The sequence below is a fragment of the Falco rusticolus genome, chromosome 9 (genome assembly GCF_015220075.1).
Source record: "Falco rusticolus isolate bFalRus1 chromosome 9, bFalRus1.pri, whole genome shotgun sequence".
In the NCBI taxonomy this organism is placed as follows: Eukaryota; Metazoa; Chordata; class Aves; order Falconiformes; family Falconidae; genus Falco; species Falco rusticolus.
The window spans coordinates 16,897,794-16,923,238 of record NC_051195.1 but is presented as its reverse complement, the minus strand read 5'-3'; the positions used below and the strand labels follow the sequence as shown (position 1 = coordinate 16,923,238).

Genomic DNA, 25,445 nt, shown 5'->3' with positions numbered 1-25,445 from the left:
GGCACATTACCATGACACTTGGGAACTCGTATGAAAATCGAGGATTTCATTGTGTAACGAGTTGTAGAACAAACGCAGAATGAAAGCGTTTCCTTTCTCCATGGACTTAAAATCTGAGAGTAAGTCAAGGGCAGATGACACACAGAGACAGGCAGATGGGAAATAGGAGGCATTGCTGATGAGGGAAGATGAGGCTTCTATAAAGCAGTGGCCAAGCCCTTGTCAAGGTTTCAGAGGTCAGTACAGCAAAGCAGAGTTTAAAGGAGAAAATGGAAAGATGTCAGTGATTCAGCTTTGCAAGTGTTGCCAGTAAGCCGTTCCTGAAATTGGTAAATAAGCAACAGCAGGATTTGGGAGATGCTGTTACTGAAAGTGCAGTTTGATGTGATGGGACTGCTGGGGTAAGGAGTGCAAGAGTGGGTGTGATGGGCTGGAGGTGTTCATGATGGCATTTTGAATGGATCTGAACATGTATGCATTTATTAAGGCCAGAGGAAAGGAGGCTTCAGTAATCAAAATGAAGGATGACTGCAGGCTGGTGCTCTGAACTATGGGGATGGGTAGTAAAACATGTGTGTTACAGGCTTTATAAGAAATATCTGCAGGAGTTCAGTGTAACCTGGACCCAGAAGTGAGAGAAACCAGGTCACACTTAAAGATTACATTGATGTTACTGAATTTGAGTGAGTGGCAGGGTCACAGCATTTTTGCTAAGCTAATGAAGGGAAAGGGCATAGGAAAACAGATGTTTTTTACAGCAGTCCTGGGCTTGAGATGACAGACATTCACACAGGGATGCCTGAGAGACTGCTCAGTATTTTGTCTTTGAACATAAATCTGGAATTAGAGCGCTGTTCTGTAGGTTCTAAGTATAAGGATTTGTATCTGTAAGTGGCATACTGCAGAGGCTAGGTAGAGAGAAAAATGCCAGTGACAGGCTGCTAGCAGAAACTGAATTAGGGGAGGGTGTAGAATGGGCTAGGAAGAAAAGAAACTAGGGGCAGCAATTATGAAAAATGCTACTTGTGTAGCTTAGACCTGAATGAATGAGTTGAATTTGTATGAAGGATTGGGGTTTTGTAACAGGAGAAATGAAGGCAACTTAATCTGAAATTATTTGCCAACAGTCAAAATCTGTAGTTTCTGAAGTTTGCAGATCATTTAAACACTGGCAGCAAACTGCAGCAAGTAAGAAAACTCATGCAATACTATTGCCTGCAGTGATGAATTTTTTTTTTTTTAATGCCATACTTCTGGTGTTTTTTTTACCAAGATTATTGGTCTCCTGTTGCAGCAGGGACACCAATTCAGCCACAAAAATAGCGCAAGTTTACTAACAGAGTGTATTCCCAGAGCTGCAATTACAGTACTGGTATGATGAAGTAGATGGAGGTGAAGTAATGGGGAAAATTGCAGAGTCATGTTGATGCATGCAGCATTAAACTCCATGGTGCTTGCCCAGGGAAGGATAAAAGTTATTTTGCAAGTTGATCGAAAAATATTGTGAAGATAGAAAACATATTTTAAATCTGATTAATGTGAAATACACTGTAAGATCAGTTGGCACTGGTAACACCAGTGTATTAACGGTAGTTGCTCATGTTTCCTCCATGTGCGCTATTGTCCTCAGCTTCTCAATTTTGGAAAATTATTAAAGATAGTCTGGTGAAGTTTTTGCATGTCTGGATGTCTCCAGGTGAGATCTGTCCATCTCCGTAACCAAAAAGGAGAATTTACATGAAGCATTTGCCAAATGAACTGGGGCCTAAATGCCAGTTAGTCTGTTTGCTGTGCTGCAGCCTCAGTAGTGATGATTATTTCTCACACGTTATTCCTCCTTTGGACTTCGGTTTCTGCATTTAAGTACACCGTTTGAACTCTGTGCACAAATACATAATCAGAAAGTTAATTTCTCCACTAACATGAGACGGACCGTAGCTCTGCCCTTACGCTGGATGGTTTCTGCCAGAGTATTGCCATAGAACCGTTCTGCTTGCTAAGCAAATGCAGGGCAGCACAGAGAGGAAGAAGATAAGTACAGAAGCGCTAATTTAAATGAAGGCCGATTTGAATAATTTTCATTTGTTTTAAAGTTTAAATACTAACTCATTCGCAGTATTCTCCACGTGCTTTTCCCTGGCCAGCAGCACGGCACCGGCGGGTTTCTCGGTGTGGTTTGCAGTTGAAGGGGTTACTGCCCTCGGGAAGGCTGCAGCAGCACCCCCCGCCTGTGCTTGGGTCCCCCGTGTCGTTGCGGCGTTGCTGGCAGCGCGGGGCGCGCAGTGCCCCCCGGCCCGGGCGCTGGCTGCCCGCGCTGCAGCTGCTGCCGCCCCGGCCACAATGGGCGGCGGGGGGCGGCGCTGCCCGCACCGCTCGGGCACCGGCCGCTCAGCAAACGCCGCCTGTGTCTGGGCGCTCGAGTGGAAAACCTGCCAGGGGTTTTAAAAGGGAGGGGGGAAAGGAAATTAAAAAAAAAAAAAAAAAAGAGCAGCTCTTGCAAAACCGTGCCAGCACAACCCGGCGTGCCTTCCGCCTCCAAGCAAACAAAAAGCAAACTGAAAACCTCCAGCAGAGGAAGGCGAAGCCATATGCCACCTGGAATTTTTCATGCGTCTCTAAAAATACAAAACCTGCGGTACCGCATCCTGGTGTGCATGGCCTGAGCCTGAGCCGAGGGTGTCTGGTGGGTGCTGCTGTGGAATGCCAGAGGAACACTTTGCCATACTTGAAGTTACAGCTGTGGCTTTAGGAAGGGAACATTTGCGTTTTGCCATCGATTTTCATGATTATCTGTAGTTCTAGTGATTATCTGCAAAATAGGGCACACTGTGTTACCAGTAATACATGTATCCTGTGGCAACGAGCCAAGACAGTAATTGAAGGTCAGGGATTGTTTGCCGAGTGCAGTTCACTGTGCTGCCTGATTCCATAGGGGACTGGCAGTGCCAAAGAACAAAGGCAGCTCTGTTCTGCAAGCTTATAGTATGGCTTGTTCAACAGAGTTCAGGCCCAATTGTGAGGCGAAGCAAACAGTAGTTGGAAACTGTGCTAAAATAATGTGACAATTAGTAAGCTGCTCTAAAGTGTTGTATTTTGCAAATGTCATAACCAAGCTTGGATAGGAATATTTTCCACAGACTTTGGGATGCTTGAAGACACTAATTTTTAAAATTCTTGTTTAAAAATCAGTGTTGTTGCCTTCACATGGCAGATCTGTGTTTTGTTAAGTATCCACACATACATTGCGGTAAATTTAGTAAGCTGTAAATGATGTAAATGTCGTATGTTGCTTTAGTGTACTTAACATTAGCCGCTACACCAGTAGCAACTTCATTATTACTTTTAGACTCTCAAAAGGTGTTTTCCCGCTTAGTGAATTTTCACCAAGATCGCCTTTAAGTGAAACGCTCAGAAATAGAGTTGCGGGGTTAATATTCCATAGCTGGTGCCACTTGAGAATCTTTAGCAAAATCCCTCTGTGGTAATGGAATAGGTGGTGCTGCACTGGGTATTAATATTCATTGTTACTAAGTTGCAGTCTATTAATAAAGCTTTGTCCACATGGGCAAACTTGCCCATCCTCCAGACAGTCTTGTGATTTGTATTTTAACAGTGTCTGTCTTGGATGTTATTAAGGATTGCCTGCTTTGGCAGTTGCACTACATACCACACAGCTATCACAGTGCCATTAGTTTAATAGTAGCATGAAGTATGTTGTACTCTGTAATAGGCGTAATTCATTTGTTTGCCCTTCCTGAAATAACTATTAGTGTTTGGACTCTTACTTTAGAGAAATGGTAAAACAAACCCCTGAAACCCTCGTATGAGAGAGGCACAAATTTGGTGGTGGTAGCAGTAGTATGCCTTTGGGACGTTCAGTACTTGTTGGAGGTAATCTAAAATGTGCTTTAAAACTTAAATTGGAGATCAGACAAGTACAGAATTAAGTTTGGAAAAAATACTTTTTCTTGACTACTTGACAAAATCTGAGCTCAGGGTATTTCCTTGTCAGCTATTACTGACAGGTCACGTTATATTGGTTTTTTTTAGAGATGGTGAAGCCCCTGTAGAACCAAGTCTGTGAAAAGCTGGCCCACTCACTTGACAAGCTGTCCTGTTGCTGTTTGGTGGCAGAGAAGGGGCATGCTTCTTGCACCAAAGGGGCAGAGGCAGTACAGACTGCGGCCCCGAATGTGGAGCAAGGATGCATTTTAGTCTGCTACTGCACGACATGTCTAGGTACCAGTGAAAGTGGCTGATGAATTATTTCTCCCTACCACAGTGCAGGGGGGGTGGAGAAGAAAGAATTGGAAAGAAATTAGGTCAAAGTGGCGTTACTGAGATGTTTCATTTTAATTTTTTTTCTCTGGAGATTGGGGAAGTGCAGTCCCGCTGTGGCCTGGCTGGGGTAGGGGTTGTGTTTTGGGGGAGCAGAAGGGGTCGGAGAGCCCCATGCTCTGTTGGCAGTTGAAGGCAGCAAGCTCGAAGGCAAGCGAGTCTGGTGAGGGACTGTGACAGGGACGCTGGGGATGAGAGGAGCAACTGTCTGGCCTGGGTGGTCAGGAATAGATGGAGGCTGCTGAGGGCACCGCTGCATCCTCTCAGCCTTGCAGCCATATAAGGCTGCTCAGCTGCCTTGGGCTGTCGGGCAGGAAGACCACTTAAAAGGGAAAATCAATGCAGTAAACCACCTCTGCCAGCATCCCTTCAAAGCAAAATCCAGCGTTGCAGTTACGTGGTTTGAGCGTAGGCTGGGTGGCACACAAAGGTGGTGTGCAGGTAGTGTGGTTCCTGCCCTGCTTGTGTGCGTGCGGCATCACAGCTGTCATGGAAGAAATCCAGTTGCTGGAGTGTGTGGTGGGTAGAGTGCCTTCCAGTTCAACTTAAATTTTTAACTGTACTTCAGTATTTTATTATTTCGTAGCTCAATGTTTTATAGCATTTGAATACACATTTAACCTTACATCATTTAGAATAATTCAACATGAGAACAGAGGCGTAGTCATGCATTGATTTCCCATTATTCTCATACTTTCTTGGCAAACTATGTGCTTTGTATTTTTTCCATGAAGTTAAAAAATGTACAGCTGTTTATGTTTAAAGGGTTTGGAGGAAATAAATGCCTCTATTGCAACCTCCCTTGTGATTTGTTTTTTCCTTTTTTTTTTTCTTCTTTTTTTATATCCACACTTGTGTATGTGAACTAGACTCAAGGAATGCACAACAGGCGTTATCGCTAAATTTCTGTTTGGAAACCATTGTCTCATTAGATGGTGCACTGTGCACTTTTTTCCCCTGGACTGTTACTTAGGTGGATTGATGTTTTGATGTAAAACTGTAAACAACTAGTTGGCTAGTGCCATTAACTTCTGTTCAACAGTGGGAGAACATGCTTTGTTTTTTAGTGTCCATCAAGGAGAAAAATCGGTTGTATGCTGAAGATCAGAAGGCCGTGCTGGGGAGCGTTTTGCAGCGCTGGGGGCTGGCCAGGGCGGCTTGGGCCCGCGGGCAGGCCCGGCCCAGCGCTGCCCCTGCTCCGGCTGCGGCTGGACCCGAGTCAGGCCCTGAGCTCATGCCTGACCCGCCCTTCCCTTCCCTCGCCTTTGCGGGGGGACGCGGCCAGCACCGCAGCGCTGCTGCCTCTAAACCAAGCCCACCTGCGCGAGGGGGGGAGGGCACCCTCCGGACAGACGCGGGGGCGGGGGAATGACTTAGGCCGTGAGCCAGGCTGCGGGTTTTGCGGGGTGCCGAGGTGTGGCGTGCACCGGGCGGGCCCCCGCGCCGGTGGGAAGCTCTGGGCCCCCGGCCGCCCCGGCCCCGCTCCCGGGCCGCTGCCACACGTGGCCCTCCGGCTCCGCCCCCGCGGGACGTGGCCGCCTCCCCGCCCCCGCGGGCCGCGCTCGCCGAGCGGCCGCCCCCTTCCCGCCGGCGTGCTCCCCTCGCTCGGCTCCCGGCGGGCGCGGCGCGGCTTGGCTCGGCTCCGCTCCTCCCCGCCCGGCACAGCGCCGCCATGGCCGGCCCCGCCGCTCGGCGCGCCCGTCCTTATGTAAGCGCTGGCGGCGGCGGCAGCGCGCCATGACCCAGCAGCGGGGACGCGCCGGGACCTCCGCGGCGGGCCCCAGCTGCGCGCTAGCCCCACAAAGGGCGGGCGGCGCGCCCCCCTCTTCCTCCTCCTCGCCGCCGCCGCCGCCTCCTCCCCCGGCCCCCGCCCTCCCCGCCCCCGGCGCGGCTGCCCGGCCCGACCCGGAAGCGGCGCGGCGAGAACCATTTTCCTTGTGAGTTCAAAGGCGGAGGCGGGCGCGGAGGTCCCGCGGGCCGGGCCGCCCAGCGAGGTGCGTACCGACGGGCGGGGGGCGCCGGCCGGGGTCCCGGGGTGCGGGGCGTGTGTGAGCATCCGCCGCGGTCATTGAAGGGAGGCGGCGGCCGCCTCCGCGGGACACCCCCACCCGCGGACATCTTAACTTTCTGAGGGGCGCCCGCGCGTCTTTGTTTGCCCTGCCGGGTGCTGGGGCGGAGCGGGGCGCGCCCCCGGCCCCGCGGCGCTGCCGTGTGTCCGTGTTCCCCCCCCGGCCCCGCGGTGTGCGGGGCGGCGCACGTGACGGGCGGGCTCTGGCGGGCGCGGGGGCGGGCGCGGCACGCGGCTGGCGGCGGCTTTGTGCGCGGCCCGGCGGGGGGGGGGCGGTGCGGGCCTTGCGCCCCCGGGCCGGGCCGGAGACACTGTAAGTACCGGGCACCTCCCTGCCCCGGGGGAGCGGCGCAGGGGCGGCCCGCGCCCTTCCCAGGAGCGGGGAGAGCGCAGTTGGAGGAACCGAGGTGTGGGGTGGGTTTTTGGTATTTTATTCCGTGAGCGAGGTTGAATTCCCGCCGGTGCGGCCGGCTGCTGAACTTGAAGGGCTCGCCCGGCCGTCGTGGTGGGGAACCCCGCCGTTACGGAACAGCCGCGGTAACGTGCCATGCGGCACCCCGGCTGTCTCGGCGGGGCAGGGGCCCGGCTGGCGGGGCTGCCTGCGGCGGGCCCGCCGGTGCCTTCCCCCGCTGGCGGGCTCCGACACCCCCGCCGGGGAAGGGCCGAGTCCCGCCCGCAGTAACGCCGTGACTGGAAACGGGCCCTTCCGCAGGGAATGCAGGCGGAATAGTCTGCGAATGGGAAAACTCGATGCGCGATTTTTATGTCAGATCTGCTTTATTTATCTTGTGCTCTTTTCCACTCGGTAATTCTGCCTTTGAGTACAAACCATGGCAACAACCGGGCCTTGGAAGAGAGCTACAGCTATTTTGAATGATTAAGTGTCATAATGAAAAGGTGCCAGTGTTTGCGCTATTGCAGACTAAACAGCGAGGCTGAAGAACAGTATGTGGGAAAGTTTGCTGAATAGCACGTATAAATAAGTTTACGTGATCTTTTCAATTTTGGTGGTTTGAAGAGGAAAACCCGTAAAACGTTACAGGTTTTAGTTCAAGGATAGCTTCCTTGGCTATATCCTTAGCTTATGAAAAGCTGCTCTCCTTACGGTATGAATTTCTCCGGAGAGATTGGGGGTGGGGGAGGGAAGGCAAACGCAGTTCATGTGCATAGGAAAATGTGCTTTTGTGGTGCGGGGAGCAGGCTTGAGGCGCAGGGTGGCCGGCGAGGCAGGCTGCGAGCTCCAGTGAGGCGCATGAGGCAGTAGTACGTGCGGGCTGAGCCGGGCAGCAGCTGCGAGCTCAGCTGTAACCCGAGCGTTTGCTGCAATGAGCCTTCGGGGTGTCACAGCCTGGCAGCGCCGCGGCTGCAGCAGCCGGCAGTCAGCAGCTCGCAGCCGAGGTGCGGCGGCTCCCGGAGCTCCGGCCGGTGCCAGGGAACTGCCTGCTCACATGGTGGGGCGGCTCACCACGTCTCCAGCTGCTTAATTGCATTAGGGAGAGGTAAAAATGCACCGTGCGCTTGCTGGGTACTGCTTCATGGGGAAAGCAGGGCCTGTGGTTGCCATGGGGGGGGGTTGAAACGATAAATAAATAGATGAGTTGTGTTACTGGGCGTTAGAAAAAGCAGTCTGTGAGTAATCCACTGTGTTCACGAGTATTTGGTGAATGCCGTCGAGTAGTTTTGAGGTTGTTTGCTGTGAAGTGATGGTACTTAATATTTTCTGAAAAATTTTGCTTGGATTTCCGGAAGGTACAAAGCCAACTTCTCTTTGCAGTCTCAGCGCTGTGCCAGATGCCTCCCATAGGGAGGATATTTCTTGCATGAGCTGGGGAAAATCATGGGGAGATAGAGGCGGGGGCGGAGTAAGAAATGTATTTTATTTTTGGTATCGGGGAACTTGGTAGCAAAGCAACCAACGTATGTGTATGTTTATGTTCCCTTTGGCCAAGCAGGGAAATTTGGTGGAAAAAAAGTGGGATTTTTTTTTTTTTTCAAGCAGCCATCTGGAAGAGTGCTGAAGTCAGATGACACTTAAGGTTGAATGCCTGAGTCCTTTGCTTAATTGTAGTCCTTGGGGAGTTGGGTTAATGTAGATGGTAAAATGAAGCTTTATGCAAGTTTGAAAGTGAGATATTTGCTTGAGGAGGTTCAGTTTTTCCTGGTTTCAGCCAGTACGCTTGATTCTCCCTAGCGTTGCCCTCCACTTTCAAAATGGAAGAAGGGAGCGTCTTCCTCTGAAAGTCTGCAAGGAGCTTGTTGGACCTTCTTACATCCATTTTCATGTTGTTACATGCCTCACATGCTTGCCTATAGTAGCTGACTCTTGCCTGCTGTGCTCTTAGTCTGTTTTTCTTTGTGTGTATGTGATGCGAAGCTTGGTTATGTCTTCCATCTTAAGATTTTTCAAATCCCTAACCCACCCTGGTTTGGATATCTCCTTGGTGGCCTTGCCTGTCTCTTGGAGCTGACGGCGTCTGGACTTTGCTTTCCTAGGAAGGCCTCCTTGTATTAAAGGGTGGGGTTTTGTTGCTTGATAGTGGGAATGTTGGGGTTTTTTTCTGATAGTGTCTGGAAAAAAATCTCAAGTTGTATGCAACTGAGCAGCCATCCGTGTATGAGGCGGTGTATGACATGGCGTAGTTTTGCTTTATTTATTTACATATTTTTGCTCTGTGCTTGTGGGATAGCCTGCATCTTCCACATGCGTGTTTTGGGGGCGTTGGCCTGTCTAGAGGCTTAGATCTATGAAAGCAAGTGAGAAGGCATTACGTTTCTCTTCTCAGAATAATCACGCTCGCAGATCTATATTTGGAACTGGTTCTTTTAATACCAGCAGTAAGATAAACTGGTGGCTCACACATACCTTAATCTGTAGTGTTGTCTGAATCCTGAATGATAACTGCAAGCCGCATTCCACACTGTTTCGTTTCAGCTAATGATGTGGTATATCCTGTTGTTTGTAGTCGGAAACACGTTTCTTGACCTGAAAGCTATTGCACAGAAAGTTAGAAAGGAGCCAGCGCGGAAGAAGTAGAACAGTGTACACAAAGATGCAGGGGTGAATTAAGAACTGAAAGACTACAACGTTGACTTTTTAAAACAAAAGTTTGTCCGCTTGTGAGTTTATACACTCAGTGCTTTGTAATTTCATGACGTGAACTCCACCCTCTCTTAACTCAAACCATTAGCAATACAGGATCCATTATAGAGAAGTGATGCAAGAGCAAAGGCCCTTTCTTAACTATTAGAGGTTAAATAATTATTTACTATTCAGACTCTGCAGTTAGCATATTATCATATTATCCTGACCCTCCAGCCCTTTAATCTAGTTACCCTGTTGAGATGGCTGACTGGCTGATAGGTTGTTGGGTTTTTTTTCTTGCTTGCATGAGGAAAGGTAACAGCTGAAGTGAAACCTGAAATAAAATGGTAAAGGAATGCATGGCATTAAATCTGAGTATTTGTGGGCTTGGATATATTTATTATAAAGTATTATGTATCTCCAGTGAAGTATTCTCTCATTTGTTTAGTAAGTGCCAAAGCTGAAGCTCCAGAGAGACTTGAGTTATATTTAGCCTAATCGCAAGGCAACACCTTTGTAAAGTAGGTAATGAAGTCTGATAAAACCTTGAGTGCATCTCTTATGAGCTGCCTGCATACTGGCTGAGGGCAGGTCACTGACTCTGCTGCTGCCCTGCTTAGGTGGCTTTTGTCAAGTTAGGGGATTGCTTCCTGCATCAGCTTCCCCATCTGTAAATAGGCAGCAGTGATCCTGCCCTCTCCTTGTAAGTACTGGGGGTCTTTTGCTGTGGGGTGTTGGCATGTGAGCTAGTGATGTCCTGTTGCGATAGCGGCATCTCACAGATGTTGGTGTAGCATTTGCACAACGCTTCATGTGGTTTGACCTGCCCTTGTTTCTCCTCTTTGTCTTTTCATCCTGCATTTTAAATTTAGAATCTGTCTCAAAGGGCTTTCTTCTTTTCCTGTTTTCCCTCGTTACTTTTTTTTTTTTGTCCTGTAGAATAACTTTCCTCTATATTTTTTTTTTTCTTGTCTCCCCGTATTTTTTTTTCCCCCTTGTATCCTGCATGTTCTTTCTGCTGGTCACTTCTTTTGTTCACCCGTGCCTTCCTCTTGCAGTTCCTGTCTGTCTTCAGAGCAGCATTTTCTCTCCCCCCCCATCCGCTGGGATTTCCTTTTCACCTGACTCATCCCCTCGCAGTACATCCCCGCTCAGTCACGCTCTCCTTGCGCTTCTCTTCAGGAAACCCAGCCAGCAGGGAAGGGGACCGCCAGCTTGTCCCCCTCTCGGCGGAGACCCACTGAAGTCATGGCTCCCTCCCCGCTCGCCTACTGCATCCCGCTGCGCTTGGATGAGGCAGGGTGTTTTTGGGGCAAAGATTGTACGGGGGCATCGTGCAACCCGTTATTTCCCTGTGCCCCTTCCTCCACGCCTGCTTTCTGCAGCGGGGCCAGGAGGTTTCCTGCTTCCTCCCACATGCTGGGGAAGCGGCGAGTGGCCCCTCGCCGCTTCCCCAGCATGTGGGAGGAAGCAGGAAACCTCCTGGCCCCAGTGCAAAAGCCCCAGGACCGGGCGCTGTCGTTTCCAAAGCCGTTGCGCCGGAGCAGCCGGTTGCTGCAGGGAGGAGCGGCTGCGGGGGTGGCAGGCAGCAGAGTCAGAACAGTTGCAGAGATGGGCAGGGAAATGAGATGGTTGACTCGAGGCAAGGTGAACGATTTCAGCACAGGAAGGGGGGGAGCGTTTTCACGTCTGCAGTCTGTTTCCACTTCAGCGTTCTTAGTGTAATTACCACTGCGCTAGCTAGTCCTGCAGGCAGAAGGAGAGGATCTGCGTGCTAAGCTGTATGTTTAAGATACAATCGTGCTCCTGTACTTTGAGCTTCTGTGGTAAACACTCTTGCTCAAGCACAGTGAGGGAAAGGAGGAACGTATGGTATAGTTCCCTTTTCTAGCTGGTTTTCCAGCAATGGCACAAAGGAAAAACGACAAAACACAAAATCTTCCTTTCTTGAATAATTAGTAATTGCTACTCTGTTTTAACATGTTTTAGTGGTAGAATTACGTCAGTGTTTATACAGTCCTGGGGGTTTGATGTGCTGAGCTTTTTTTTTTTAATTGGTTAATTTTTCTTTTTTTTTTTTTTCTTTTTTTTTTTTTCCCAATAGACATTCAAGCCCTTGGTTGGAAAAAGTGTATACAATTCAATTACTGCAGTAGAATTCCTTGTGGACAAGCAGCTGGATTTTATAACTGAAGATAGTGCCTTTCAGCCCTATCAGGTAAGAAATCTAGTTAGTGTATAAGTACTGTCCTTCGAGCTTAGTTAAAATCCATGTGTTTATTGTTAAGTGCATTTTATAGTCAAGTTCTGTGTTACAGGAATGATTTCCTATTGATGATTGGCAGAGATTGTTGCTCATTTTGTGAAAGATTATATTGGGTACTGTATCTGATTCTAGTGAATCTGATCATGTCAAGGAGTACTATGCAATTAATATTATTGAACCACCTTGAAGTAAACTACCTGACCCCTTTAAAGGTTAACCGATACCATTAATTGTGGAGCAGATAAAAGATAGTATCCATCCTTTGGAAGCCAGGCTTTCATTTCTAGGTATTTGCACTACAGTGATACCTGACTTACTGGTTTTCTGAGAATGAAAAGCAGAAACTGTCAGTTTTTAAGAAAAAAAAAAAAAGCAGTTGCTAGTGTTTCTAAGCCTGCTAGGATTTCCAGTGTCCTTGGTTTTAATGCCTCCTTCATTAATTAGAAGCACATTAATATATTAATGTGTGTGCATTTAAAGAACACGAGAAGCAGTCATCCCCCCTTCCCTTAGAAGAAGGTCTAAAAATCTCTTATGTGACAAATTGAAAAACATTTGGAACCTCAACTCGTACTGAACTGATTGCAATTAGAGTAGCCATAGATTCTTTCTTACGGCTAGGATGGTACACTGCGGTGATACAGAAATAGTATTTTGAGACTTGGAATAACAGATGGCCCTGAATAAATGCTATATAATTGTGTCCTGACACCCCTTCTTCCCTCCTGCTTCACCAAAGACGTCCGTCCTCCCCCCCCAGTACCAAATACAGGGCTAGAAAAAGAGAAGTTACTGAGAGAGACTCCTGGGGAAAGGAGAGAGGGTGGGTCAGTTTGTGGAAGGGGCTGGTGCTTTTGTATGTCTGCGGTGGGGAAGCCAAACGAGTTCAATGCTTCTTGTTGGGGTGAGGTTACGTGTTACGACTCGAGCTGCTCGAACAGCTTGGCTGTGCCGCAGAGGACAGTGCCACTATCAGACCCTGTGCTGGCGTCTTCAGGCTTCTAAAAGCAGCACAACCTTGATCCTCAAAAACAGGAGGAGGAAGGAAAAAAAGCTTGTGATGTTAGTGAGCTGAGCTGGATTAGCCCAGGGTGCAGCGAGTGCTGTGGCTTTCTCTAGGGAGGGGGTCAGGATGACGCAACGCAGAGTGGGATATCCTCCTTGGCAGCAGCGACCTCTTAAATCAGCTGAGCTGTGAAGTGTAAATTCACCCTCAGAGTCCAGCCGCAATCTTCCAGATTCATTTTACAAAGCAAATACTCGTGCTAGTGTCTGTCCTTTGCCTGAAATCTATCAAGATCATGTCTCTGATAACGTTCATTCCAGTAACAGTAATCAGTCTCTTTTTGGCAGTGGATCATTTCTTACAAGATGAGCTGAGCAAAACAAATTGAATATACGAGAAGGACTGCCTTTTGTAAAACGGTCCTGTTGCCAGGTCTGGCTGGCAGTAACATAGTGATGCTGTATGCATTTTAGGTCCTTCGCTTCAAGGAGTATTGACTGACACAGAAGCACCTTAATTTGGAAAAGAACATACAAATTGAAGGTGTCACTTTTGAAAATGTGTCACATGAACAGCTGGTTTTATAATATCTTGGTAGGTAATACTGTAATCAACAGCATTAGCAACTTCAGTTTTAATAGAGATGTTGACCAAAAACTGGTACAAAGCAGTAGCTTGTGAAAAATAGTTCTAGATACAAGCTTGGTCTCCTTGACTCTTGACCTCCTTTTTTGACTTGTAGAGGACAGCTCTCTGTGAGAGGCGTGGTTGTTTCTCCCTTGTCGTGGAGCAAATGGCTACCTATTGAGGCCTGAGACGGAGGCTACTGATCTGCATCAGTCATATGTAGTTCGGTGACAAGAGATGGCTAAATTGTTTTAACATTACAAGAAGGTTTCTGATGGAGATTTCATTTAAGTGCCTAGGCATAAAGAATCTGCATCTAAACTGGATAGTGCTCAGATACTGAATGCAGAAACACAAAATAACATTGAGCTCACTGATGAGTGCTGCAAAGATTTCTTTATTTGGATGGTTATTAGGAAGTTTTAGAAGTTACTTTAGAAATGTCTGGGGCTAGCAATGTTTCAATGCCAAGTTTTAAGAGTAAATGGTACAGATAAGAGCCTTACTGAATGGTAATGTCTTTAGGAGAACAGAAACTTTTTTAAAATGTGCTAACTGAATTATGTACCCAGCAGTGTGTTAGACACAAATATTAACTTGATCATTATGAGACTATTCTCTCCTGAAAGACGCCCAAAGTGGGAGGACTGTTTCTATTAGTTTTGCTTATTATCTTTTGTTAATGCTGGAAATCACATTCCTAGCCTTCAGTTACTTTAATTAAAGTAGTTTTTACTTGTACCTTTTTTCTGGAAGGCCTTCCTTTTCTTTGCCATGAAAACAGGTCCTAGATAAATCTTCGGCAAACTTTCTGTGAAGATCTGCTTTTCTAAAAAGAAAAAAAGGGCCTTTTTGTTCCCTTGTCTGGTTTGGAATACTATTAACCTGCTTATGAGCAGAAGACAGAACTGAGGAACCATTCTTGCAGAGATGAGTTAACTTTGAGTCATTCTAATTGTGTTTAGGTTTTGGTTTTAAGCTCTCATGGCTGCACATTTTCAATATGAAGTCTTTGGAGACCATGGCGATCTAAACACTTTTTTATTGCATTTTGCTGTTAGTGCCTAAAATTCCAGTACCTTTCTGCCAAAACAAACAAAAGTTCAAATCTGTTGGGAAGACTCCATTTCACTTCAGATACAGTTCTTAACTACTGAGTAATTTTTCCCATCGTTGTGTATATGTGTAATACCTAGTAATGGGCAGCAGATGGGCAATTGGTATGCATTCGCTTCAGATCAGTTCTGATCAAAAACCGCAGTGCCATTTAACATAACTATTGGGCTAAAGGGATTCATGAATAAGGTGATGCCTGTCCAGTTTAAAGGTGACAACTGCTCAAGGCAAAGAAAACAGCACACTTGGCATCCTTTTAGTCTTGGCAGGAAGAACAAAGTTGGAGTAGGCAAAGAACTAAATTACTGTTGTTACCAGAAGTGGTTCTTCAAGAACAAGAGTTAAAGAGACTTTGGCAGGGCTGGCTGGGGAATCGTGAACCATGAATTCCCATGCCATGTCTGCTGTTTGCATAAATAAACATGTTTCAATTGTTAAGAGATTCAGCAATCTTCATAAGAGCTAGATGAGTATCATTATTAAAAGTCGGGTATGCAGCTGTGCTATACTAGCAGTCTTCCATTTTTTTTTTCTGTTTCTTCTCAAGGTTTTCTATAGCAAGGATTACCCTTGTCAGTGAAGTTGTTCTTTACAACTAAATGTGTTCTGTGATTTTTGTTTTTCCTTATGTGTGTAATGCTTTGAATCCTGCCCTTTTGCATAAAAGTTCTTTGGATTCTGTATGTGTGGTGCCTTAAACACCAACCTACAACTTGCTTCCGGTGGCTTTTATCTTTGTTGCTTCGTAAAGGATACAAACAGTATTATTCTCTACGTGAAACCTGTGTGTGACCAGGAGTGACTCATTCATTAATCTGGGATGGTCAGACCATTTAGTCATGTAGTTCTTTTTATGGTGGTAACAAGGGGATCTTGCGGATAAAGCAGATATGAATGTTTGCCATGGTACTTTGCTTAGCAATGAAATGAAAATTCTTTTCTTGCAGGAAATGATAGAGATAAAATTTACAACATGCATTTTCTACGTCAGGGTAGTGTCTGTAGGAAATAGTCTTGAAATGGGATGTGTACAGTCAGATCCTTAATATTTCTCTACTTTGTATTGCCAATATATCACGTATATTTTGTGATAAAGTGAAAATTGACATGTACTGAGTTTTATAGTGGTTCTTGCTATAGATTGAAAATGAACACACTTTCAAATATATTTGTTACTGAAATACGTTAAGCAGAACTATAGTAAGGCTACAGAAATACAGGCATGACCTAAATAATTAGAACTGAAAAGTTTCTGTAATAAGATAGTTGTACTATCCTGTGACAGCTATGTGTGTATTTGTTATGATACATGTAGTAAGTTAAGCAGGAGCAAAGCTGATTGTGCCTTAATTTAAGCGTTGTAGTTTACTTGAAGGACTATAGATGGGGATGTGAAGCATTAAAGCTGAGCATATGGTATGTGTGACCTCATCAGTGTGGTGTTTTTGTCTGGGTGGTGTTTGGCAGTACCCGTCACGGGCACTATCAGGCTGAAGTGTGTGATTCTGCTGTTACTGGCTGAAGCAGCTGGAGTCAACTGCATTATTCTTTGGACAAGCAAATAAAGAATAACAAAAAGTGGTTTATATCATGTTTTTCCATAATAAAATACGCTTATGGAAAGAGCCAGAAAGACTTGTGTTTTGCCCAAGCAATCAGTGTATTTCAGCTGTGTGTCTGGATCAGGCAGAGCAGGGTGTGTGATAGATTATGTATTTCCATACACATACACAAAATAAATACACATTTCACGTATGTATGATAATTTATTTCCAAAGGATTTGTGGGCACACAGCACAGGAACAAACGTACACAGCACTGGAACAAACGTGCACAGCTGAGACAGGGCAAAGAACTTGAATTAAGTTCCTTCACAATCATGACACTTCCTGCAAAGAGGGTATTTCTCCACTGAAGGAAGGAAGTGGAAGGGTGTGCACACAGCCTTCAAAAAGTTCTCCTGCATGTTGGGTTTAAAAAAAAAAAAAAGAACAAACCCTGCCAAGAGGGAATCAAGAACATACTTCAGTTCTTCTCTGTGGCGAAATGTCTCTTTAAGCCACCCTACTTATATTGTCCTTCAGACCAACTATTTTTTTAAGACAAGACTGGTTGCCATAGTGTTTCAAAACGGTAAGGTCTTGCCTGTCTACCTCTGTGCTGAAGGTTGCAGATGTAAAGATAGGGCACTGAGAAATCCCCTGTGGGAGGTGTTACATGCACAGTGATAGGCATGTGTACTTTGCTCTTTTTCTAACTGTGCATTGCACATTTGAGGGCTGGCAGGTCAAATGTCTTAACACACCTTAAAGATTGTTGAAGTAATACTTTCTGGCTAATCATGAAGTGGGTACCTTGGATTCAGGATCTAATACTGCATTAATCTTACTTGATCTATTAGAAATTCAAGTTTCGAATGCCATGAAGGTAAGGGTTGAGAAAAGGGCATTGTGCAGCTCCGATACCCACCTTTTCTGTTTATTATGGGCAGACGTGGGGTATTTTAGGCCTGGATGCTTTTGGGTTTCATGACTTGTTTGCTCTTAAGAGCAAGCCAATGGTGTTAGCAGGGCTTGTGTAGTAATGACTTGTGCACGTAAAAACTTCTTCAAACATTTTGAAACGGGGATAAAATAATATTTTTCTGTCGGTATTTTAAGCACCCCATAATCACACATGCACTCCTCTTTCAGACTTCTCTTACTTTAAACTTCAGGCTTAAAAATAGCTACTGCAGCTGAAAATTGCTTTTCCCATAAACTTGTACCTCCACTGACTGGGCAGGCAGGAGCTTTTGGGTTGGTCCCACCCTTTGAGGTTGACAGAAGCTGCTCGGGAACTCCTGGTGCTGGCCAGCTGGCCGCCGTGGCTGTCATTTCTCTCCTCCCGCTTTTGTTTCTTCCATGGGCGACAGAGATGCACACAACTTTCTGCATCTTTAACTCTTCTCAGCGTTGTGTTTAAGAGCTATCTTTATTCTTTCCCATGTCTCTGGTGTCTGGACCACCCATAAGCAGTCCAGCTGGCTTCTCTGGCAGCGTTGTGGAGAGGGATGGTCTAAACAGCTTGTTACCGACACATCTATGTTTAAGTGTGCAGATCCAATGTGGGGGGAGGCAAAAGGCTGTAGCCAGCTAGAAGTGGGTCAGATGACTCATACCATCCCTCGCTCCCAGTTACACATGTGGGACAGAAGAGTCATCAGAGTACTCGCAAAGAGAGGAATGAGGGAGGAGGGATTGGCACCCTCCTTTGTAGAGTCAGAGGGAGATGTATGTTGTCTCTCCTAAGCCTGTATTTGTGCCTGCCTTTGAAAAAGAGCTGCTTCCCTGAGGACCTTATCTGTCGTTAATCTCAAAATACACGGAATAAAATTGTACCTTTCTGTTTTACCTTGATTTCTTACGAAATGAAGGGGTTTAGTAATTTTTCTGTTTCTCTCAGCGAGGCTTGATACAGGAGTGGAGTTCTTCCAGATCTGACAAGCCTTAGGGAAATCAGCAGTGTGGAAGGGAGGCCATCAGTCAGCAGGTGGGTGGTTTAGCTGCCACAAATATGTGTGGCTCCTCCAGGTAGTAGGAGGGAGTTCAGGTGCAACTGCTGAAGGCTATGGGAAGGTGCGCAAGGAGGAAGGGGAGGGTGTTGTGAGGTCCCTGGAATAAGCTGAGATTGCTATAGTGGAGGTAGGCCTCAGATCCAAAGGAAAACAGGTTTTCTTCCACTGTCATAGAGAAACTTTATTTACTCTTCCTACGATTTTTCAAAAATCACGGTTGATTAAATTGTTTGACTTCATTAATCCTACTCCAGGAGGTAGCATTGAAGTAAACAATTTAAAAGTTAGGAATTGAGAACAGATGAAACAAAACTTGCTTCTTCTTTGAAGGTGAAGATCAAATCCTTTCACTGAAGTATCTTAGTACTTCTCAAAAGCAGTTTTGGGATTACTGAATTTACAACTCCATCCAGTGTCTCTGGGTAAGGAACTTCCTGTGTTTCATCGTAAATTATTACTTTTTTCACCAGTAAAGGCCTGTGGAAAATACTGCTCAGTAGGAAGAGTGGGGCACCTTAACCTTGGTTCTGTGTCCTTAAAATTTCCAATCTTCATATTTGATTTATTAAAAATTAATTGATTTCAAATAAAATGTTATTAAAAAGTTCAAATATTTTTTCTTATGTGATATTCTTGAACAACACTGTTTTCGTGATCTAGACACAAAGTCAGCTCCTAGAGAAGTCTGTTTCACTTTATAACCAGATGGTGCTTTACCATCATGTTCTTGCTTTCCCAAGTAGTTGCTGTATGTAGGGACTGCGAATCCTTAGTGCTTTGGGGAACTCCGAAGTGAGGAGGGTAAAATCTCTCTGTTGTTGCATGGGAGTGCTTACCTAGGGAGGGAAGAAGAGCAGACCTTCCTGCATTTCAGGTAGGGGGGAAACTGAGTTTCATTCAAATGTGTTCTCTCCAGAATTAAGCTTTAGCTTGACATGATAAGCACAACAGCTCATTCGATGAGGTGCTTGTGGTACTCTTTGCTTTCGTTCCTTCCTATGACATTGCTTTGTTCAGAGCTGCTGCTCTGTAACTTTTTCTTACAAGATGTATTTTTGAAATTACACCTAATAGAAGCACTAATTTGTAGTCTGGGGTTAGTGCTTCATAAGAACTGCTCCACAGCCTTCAGCAAGCTGCAGTTAGTAGAGGTTGAGAGCTATAGCAGTTCCAGGTGTGCATATGGAATTCCTTTTCCAGGCCAGACATCTGGGGAGAAACTCAAGTGGTCTTATACAAACTTGGTTTTTTGGTTTTTTTTGTTGTGTTTTTTTTGTGTTTTTTTTTTTTTTTTTTAAATTAAAACCAAATACGAATCTTACTATTTTCTTAGACATTGGAAAAACTTAACTAATAAGAAGTGCAGTATTTGTTTTGATGTACAGGGCTTGGTGTACAGTGCCTTTCCTGATCAAGCTTAGTTTCTTTTTAACAGTGTACTACAAATATAGTTCTAAATTTTTTATTCACTGCCATTGTTTGTAAATACTTTCCCCCCCTTCAGTCTAGCAAACATTTCCTGTCTTTTGAATGAAATTAAAATTAACTATTCCTGTTTTTTCCCCTGCACCCCCCTCTTCTTGTGTGTGTCTGCCAGCATTACTGGGAGTAGTATTTTAGTATGCTTTTGCTGAGCAAGTGGGTTTGAAGCACAGTAATTTCTGTGCATCTCTCATTATTCTGTACTTTATGATTTTAGTAGTGAATTTTAAGCATACAGTTTAGAAACTTATTTCAGCCATAGGTGCTAGGGGTTTACCAAGTGTGAATGTTTTCTTCCCTTTTTCTATCTTCTTTTCACCACTCTATGCCACTTTGGTATATGGTAGATAAAGTCAGGTTAAAGCAGTATAAGGATGCATTAAGATTTGCTGGCTTGTGTGGTGCTTGACAGCTACCCCCCCTCAAGTGGTGTAGTTCAGTCTTCAGTTATGTTTTAACAGGAATTTTTTGATTGTGTGTGCTAGTAGATTTATCGATGGAAAATATTGTGAAATAGATGAGTGTTGTATCAAATTTAAACTGAATGACTTTCCTAAGTTTACCCCAGGGAGCTTATTGCGGCAACAACTGAAATGTGCCTGTTTTCTTATTAGCAATTTAATCTTTCCTCTTTGCAAGACCATTATTCATCTGTTCCATAAAAGGCATAGCCACTGCTTTCTCCAGAGTTGCAGAGAGCTGTAGTGTTAATCCAAATATGATATGCACTCCAGCTGGTCAGACCTCTGTTATTTATAGGGAAAATTCCTAAAATGGCTCCAGCAGGTCAGAACAGACCTCTTTGCAGAAAAAAAAGCACACGATGATGGCTGCATTGCTTCTGATACGGTGTCTTGGAGCAGAGGCAGCATTTTTACGTTTGCAGTGATGGGCTCACTGTTGTATGCCCAGCCAGGCAGTTGGAGAGTCTGCACCGTATGCCTGAGACAAGAGAAGATTGTTCTTCTGAATGAAATTCTGCAAGAAAATGTGCTAATTGTTTTCCTAGCCCAGATTCATTGCTTCTGTGCAGTGCTGCCTTAAATCCTACCAGAAATTTAACTGTGTAAAGCTCTGTGCAAATAGTGTGCTTGTTTAAGATGTGAAAGAAATGTGTTTTATTCTGAATTGCTTTCTTATTATCAGCATGTGGGCCAACTGTGTTACATCGCACTATTCTAAGAAACACATTTCAAACAAACCCTGGAAAACCACTTGAAAATGGAACATCAATGTAATAGTAATTAAGTGGACCAAACTCCACTGAAGCTGGCTTTCAAGAATATTTTGAAGATGTCTGATGTATTCTTTTCTCTTAACGTAAAAAAGGCAGTTAAGGTATTTTTATTTTTGGGAAGAATTTGTATTCTGCCCATAACCCTCACAAGTTACAGGGGGAAAAGAACTGGAAAGTTGTATGTTCCCAGAGCTCCTAGTTGATAAATAGGAGTGAGGATATTTGCAGAACAGACTGGGTAGCTTTGTGGCTGCTGGCAGTGTAAGTTGGTGGTTAGAGCAGATTAGAGCAGAGTGTCATTTGCAGGAGCCAGGTACTCTGGTGCACGATTCTGGGAGGTGGTGTTGACTCTAGGAGCTGTCGTCAGCCTGCCACGTATTGGATAGTGTTTTAATTTTCTTCTGCAGATTTGAATTGAGAGACCTTTGCTTTTTAATACAGTAAGCTCTTACTTACCAGTAGTCCCATCAAAGAATACTGTGTTGCCGAGTAATGCAACTGATAAAAAGATTTGATGAAGGTAGCTACCATGAGATAAGAGATTAATTATCTAGTTTGTCATTTTCTCTGGTGATGGTATACAGCTTTCCAACTCTGCCAGTTCAAGCTGGCACAAGTAACTTCTGTCCCTGATGCAAGGAAGATGCGCCTTCTCCAAAATGGTCAGTCTTGGAGCAAGAACTGATTTCTTAGCTTGATTTCTGGAGGCATTAGACTGCCTTTTTAGCAGCCCACTGGTTCAGACAACTGATTATCAACAGAATGTACTTTGGTTTTGCTTAAAGACACCTCTATCTGTACCCATTGGTCTTCAGCTGATAATGATTTGGGGGAGTTGTTAGATACCTTCTGAAAGCTGTTCACAGGGTATCTGGGTCTCAGTTTAAGTTTTAATAGCAATGTACAAAAGATTTTTTCTCCGATCTACTCACTTGACTGCTCTCCTGGTTAGCATCAACTTCACTCTGCTAATTGCTTGCTTCAGGGACGTGTCTGCACTTTGAGGTTTCTTTTCCCATAGTGGCATTTAGTTGCTTGGTAAGTGACTCAAAGGCTTGTTCCAGTATCACCACATGACGTGGGAGTTACTGGCTGAGTCGGGTAGGACCAGTACTCACTCCCTGTTTCTCTTAGGAGTAGATAAAACAAAACGCAAAATTAGGACAAAGTTGCATATTGCTGAGATAGTGGTGATAAATTTATGGAGCCTACAGTGAGGAAGGGGAAGGAAATGTAATTCAGTGCAAAAGCAAATGTACAGCTGTGTCATCAAAATGAAGAAGATAGATATGGAGCAGTGCTACTATTTGCTTGACCTTTCCTTTGTTTGTACATGGAGAATGTAAGTAGTAGAAGTACACTGCACTGCAGTCCTTCAAATGGAAGCTGACAGCCCACCAGGTTTGTTGGGTAGGAGCCACTTGTGTGGGGAAGTCTTTAGATCAGATGTTAAAAGGGAACGTCTGGCACTCCAGGAGATTTTGCTTTTCTGATCCAGATTGTCCCAGCTGCTCAAAGAGAGGGTGACATAACCCATGAGCATAAGGGTCATCGGGTTTTTTTTAATCTCTCTTTTCAAATGCAAAACTGTTGTAGAAGTCACTAGAGCAGTTTTTAGGTTGTTTTGTGACAATGTCTGCCTGGCCCAGGTTTGGTTTTGCTTATCTGTTGGTGGCTGCTTGCTTCCCTGCTGCGTGCTTGTTCCGTATGCTGCTCTTGTCCCTTCTGCCTTTCTATACTTGATCGTCATCTACAGATAGAGGAATTAACAAACTGACTTGTAAAAATCGAGCTTTCCCATGTGCCCATTTCACCTGAGGCACTGGGAGTCTTATAGGAAGGCAAATATCTCTGTTTATTTTTGTGTTTGTAAGTTAAAAACCAGGAGAATACTATGAGTCAGATTTTTTTCCTGTATGTTTATGTTCCTAACTTTAATATATTTTCCATAGGATAATCTTTCGTGTTTTTAATAGAAATTTATGGTATTCTTAGGGGGGTGAGTTATTTCTCTAGAACTGAGCTAATCGGTGCAATGATGCTTCTTCAAGCCTGAAATCATGACTTGGAGAAGTGTGTGCAGCCCTGCTCCCCTAATTCTCAAACCTGCTAATTAAAATTTTAAAACCAGTATCAGCTCTTTGGTTGTTGAACAGGGGAAATGAGGAAGGAAGTAGGAGTGCGTGGGGAGAAGTATGAAGCATAGGGAAGAGTGGGGAGCAAAAGAAAACCTGGTGATAGCTTTTCCTGAGGGTTAAGTTTCCTGACAATTGGAAAGTTACTAAAATTTTTAGTCATTTTTCCCCGCTGTGGGTTTAATTTTCTAATTATAGAAACGTAGTCATTGCTGTTATACAATGAAAATAATCCATAATCTTAACTGTTGGTGGTCTGAAATACCTATAAACATTTGTCCTTGTTGGAGCAGTGCGTTCAGTGCCCCTCGTTGGGAAGGAGTTAGTTATCCCTGCTCTCTCTCGCCTGGCCTCTGCACGTCGGCTGGGCGTCCCTGCCATCCCGGCCTTCCCTCATGCGGTGTGCACAGGTGTGCATCTGTGCACGTGCGAGCAGGGCTGACCTCAGCTCGACTTTCTCGCTGGTAGGGGTGAGGGTTGTGCCTTCAAGCTTGACTTAACTGGTTCAGATGTAGCCCAGCAGCTGCCGGGTTTGAATGAGGTAAATTGTGACTGTGCGCTCAGAACAGCAGAAAATAGGTCAAGTGTGGGTTGGGTTTACATGGAAAGCGCTAGCGTCGCCTGGTAAGCCTAAGCCTCTTCTCTCAGCTCAGACAAAGCCGTTTAAGGTAAACTGGGAAGTTACGATCTCCCCAAAAAACTCTCTAGCTTTCCGTATTGTTGGTGTTTCTGGCTGGTGTTGCCTTTCATGAGAAGCCTGGAGCGGGAGGGAGGTTGCCCTAGTTGCAAGGGCAGGCAGTGGGTCAGGTCGATGTGTTCCCCCTGGAGCGGTCCCCGCTGGAAAGGCGATTCTCTGCTGGCTTGTGCGCAGCAGCACAGCCCTGCAGCCGTCAGTGCCTCTCTGACCTCCTGCCCACCAGCTGCAGCGGCGTGGCAGCTGGGGTAGCCTTTCACTTGTCAGGAATAAGGAATATACTGTTTACCAGTGGTTTGTGCCTGCATATGTGTCTAGAAAGATGGTTGAAGCAACAGAAGATCTGTATATTTTTGTCTCAGCTAAATGTGGTGATTTCCCTGTAGGGTTTTGGTGTGGTCTGTGTGGCATTGGCAGCGCCTGTGCCTGGCCAGTGATACCTCTGGGGGCGTGTTAGTTGCCGCCAATTTTTCTGTTTTAGTTACACTCATCTTTTTGCCACTGGAAAAAAAGTCTTGCAGCATAGCAGAAGGGTACTGCCAATTAATAGGTGGTGTTCTTGTTGAGATCTTTGGTATTCTGCCCATCCAGATTTTATGTCACTTTTTTGTTTTATGTAGGTTTTTTTCCCCAGCTCACTCTAATGTCAGGTAGGACATCATTAAGATTGAAGCTTCATTAAAAACAACGCTGGTGGAGATTACAGATCACTGATCTGTCAGGTGACAAAACCAGTGAAAGATAAAAGGAGGAAGAAAAAAGGAGGATGGCTAGTTATCAACGAATGAAAATAAAGACAGAATTATACAAACCTTTCAAACAAGGGTAAAATATACGTGGATGTGCTTGAGGCTGGGTACAGGTAAGGTAGGTATTTAAGTATTCTTTTTCTTTTAATGGCAGAAAATAATCTTCCAAAACATGGCATTAGAGGACTAGTATAAATTCTCAGCAGTCTAGATTTTAAAACCAGTACTTTTTGCTGCTACTGCTCTCAGAAGACTGTTGTGGCAGTCCGTAGACAGATGTTGACTGATCTTGTTCCTTGGTTTTCAGACTGCAGTTTTGAAATTTAATTTCTATGCAGCTGAAGTTCCATGCAGTTGTAAAAATTATTTGGTGTAAAAAGAAAGAAAAAAAAAAGGGGGGGGGGGGGATGTGTGTGAGGGGCTCAATTTTATGAAAACTGATTTCAAGATGTTCACTCACGGAAAAACAGCAAGCTGAAGGTTCAAGCTTTTGACACTTTGATCTCTGAATTTAAATATGGTCCCTCTACCATTAAAGTGCTAACAAAGTGCTTATTCCCATGTGCAGCGCATACTGTGTAAACATTGTAAACAGGACTCTCAGGTTGGTTATGTACTAGTTTTCATTTAATTCATGTCCTAAATTATCAGAAAACCTCTAAGCAGCCAGAGGAAGCTATAGTTAATTAAGCCACAGATGGTGAGGACTAATGTGGTGTTGACCTTTGCGAGGACTGCAAAATCTACTTAGTCTTTCTCTGTAAAACACTAGCTGAAATGAGTTCCTACTGATATTAAAAAGATGTCCTTGATGCATTGAAGCCAAATGCAGAGACACTGTGGCCAAGAAAGGCACTTTCCCAAAGAAACGCGTGCTAGTTCCTTGCATGGTATGTGTTGAGATTTTGTCTTCAGGGCTCCAATTTAAGCCTTTTTAGTTGCAAAAGCCACTCTTTTCCAAGACTGGTTTTCCTGGAATGCATTTTGCCAATTTTCCTCTTCTCCATCAATGAAAATGAAGAGTTGACAGCTGACTGGACTTTCTACACCTTCCTATAAGCAGCATGCAGCCTGTGCAGTGGGAGGTAG

The 25,445-nt window shown here is 45.1% G+C and overlaps 1 protein-coding gene across 3 annotated transcripts in view; it reads left to right on the top strand.

The window, feature by feature from the left end:
* Positions 1 to 16,479, top strand: part of LOC119153480 (probable JmjC domain-containing histone demethylation protein 2C) — a 113,012-nt gene extending 96,533 nt beyond the window's left edge. Inside the window, exons 3-4 of one of the 3 annotated variants that reach the window (XM_037400052.1) lie at positions 11,593 to 11,706; positions 13,503 to 16,479. In XM_037400052.1, the coding sequence (XP_037255949.1) occupies positions 11,593 to 11,706; positions 13,503 to 13,568 (180 nt within the window). In that variant the 3' untranslated portion in view covers positions 13,569 to 16,479. Of the gene's footprint in view, positions 1 to 5,979; positions 6,333 to 11,592; positions 11,707 to 13,233; positions 13,477 to 13,502 lie in introns of those variants that run through there. The other 2 variants (XM_037400053.1, XR_005106154.1) reach the window with 2 other exon arrangements.
* The last annotated feature ends 8,966 nt before the right edge of the window (positions 16,480 to 25,445 follow it).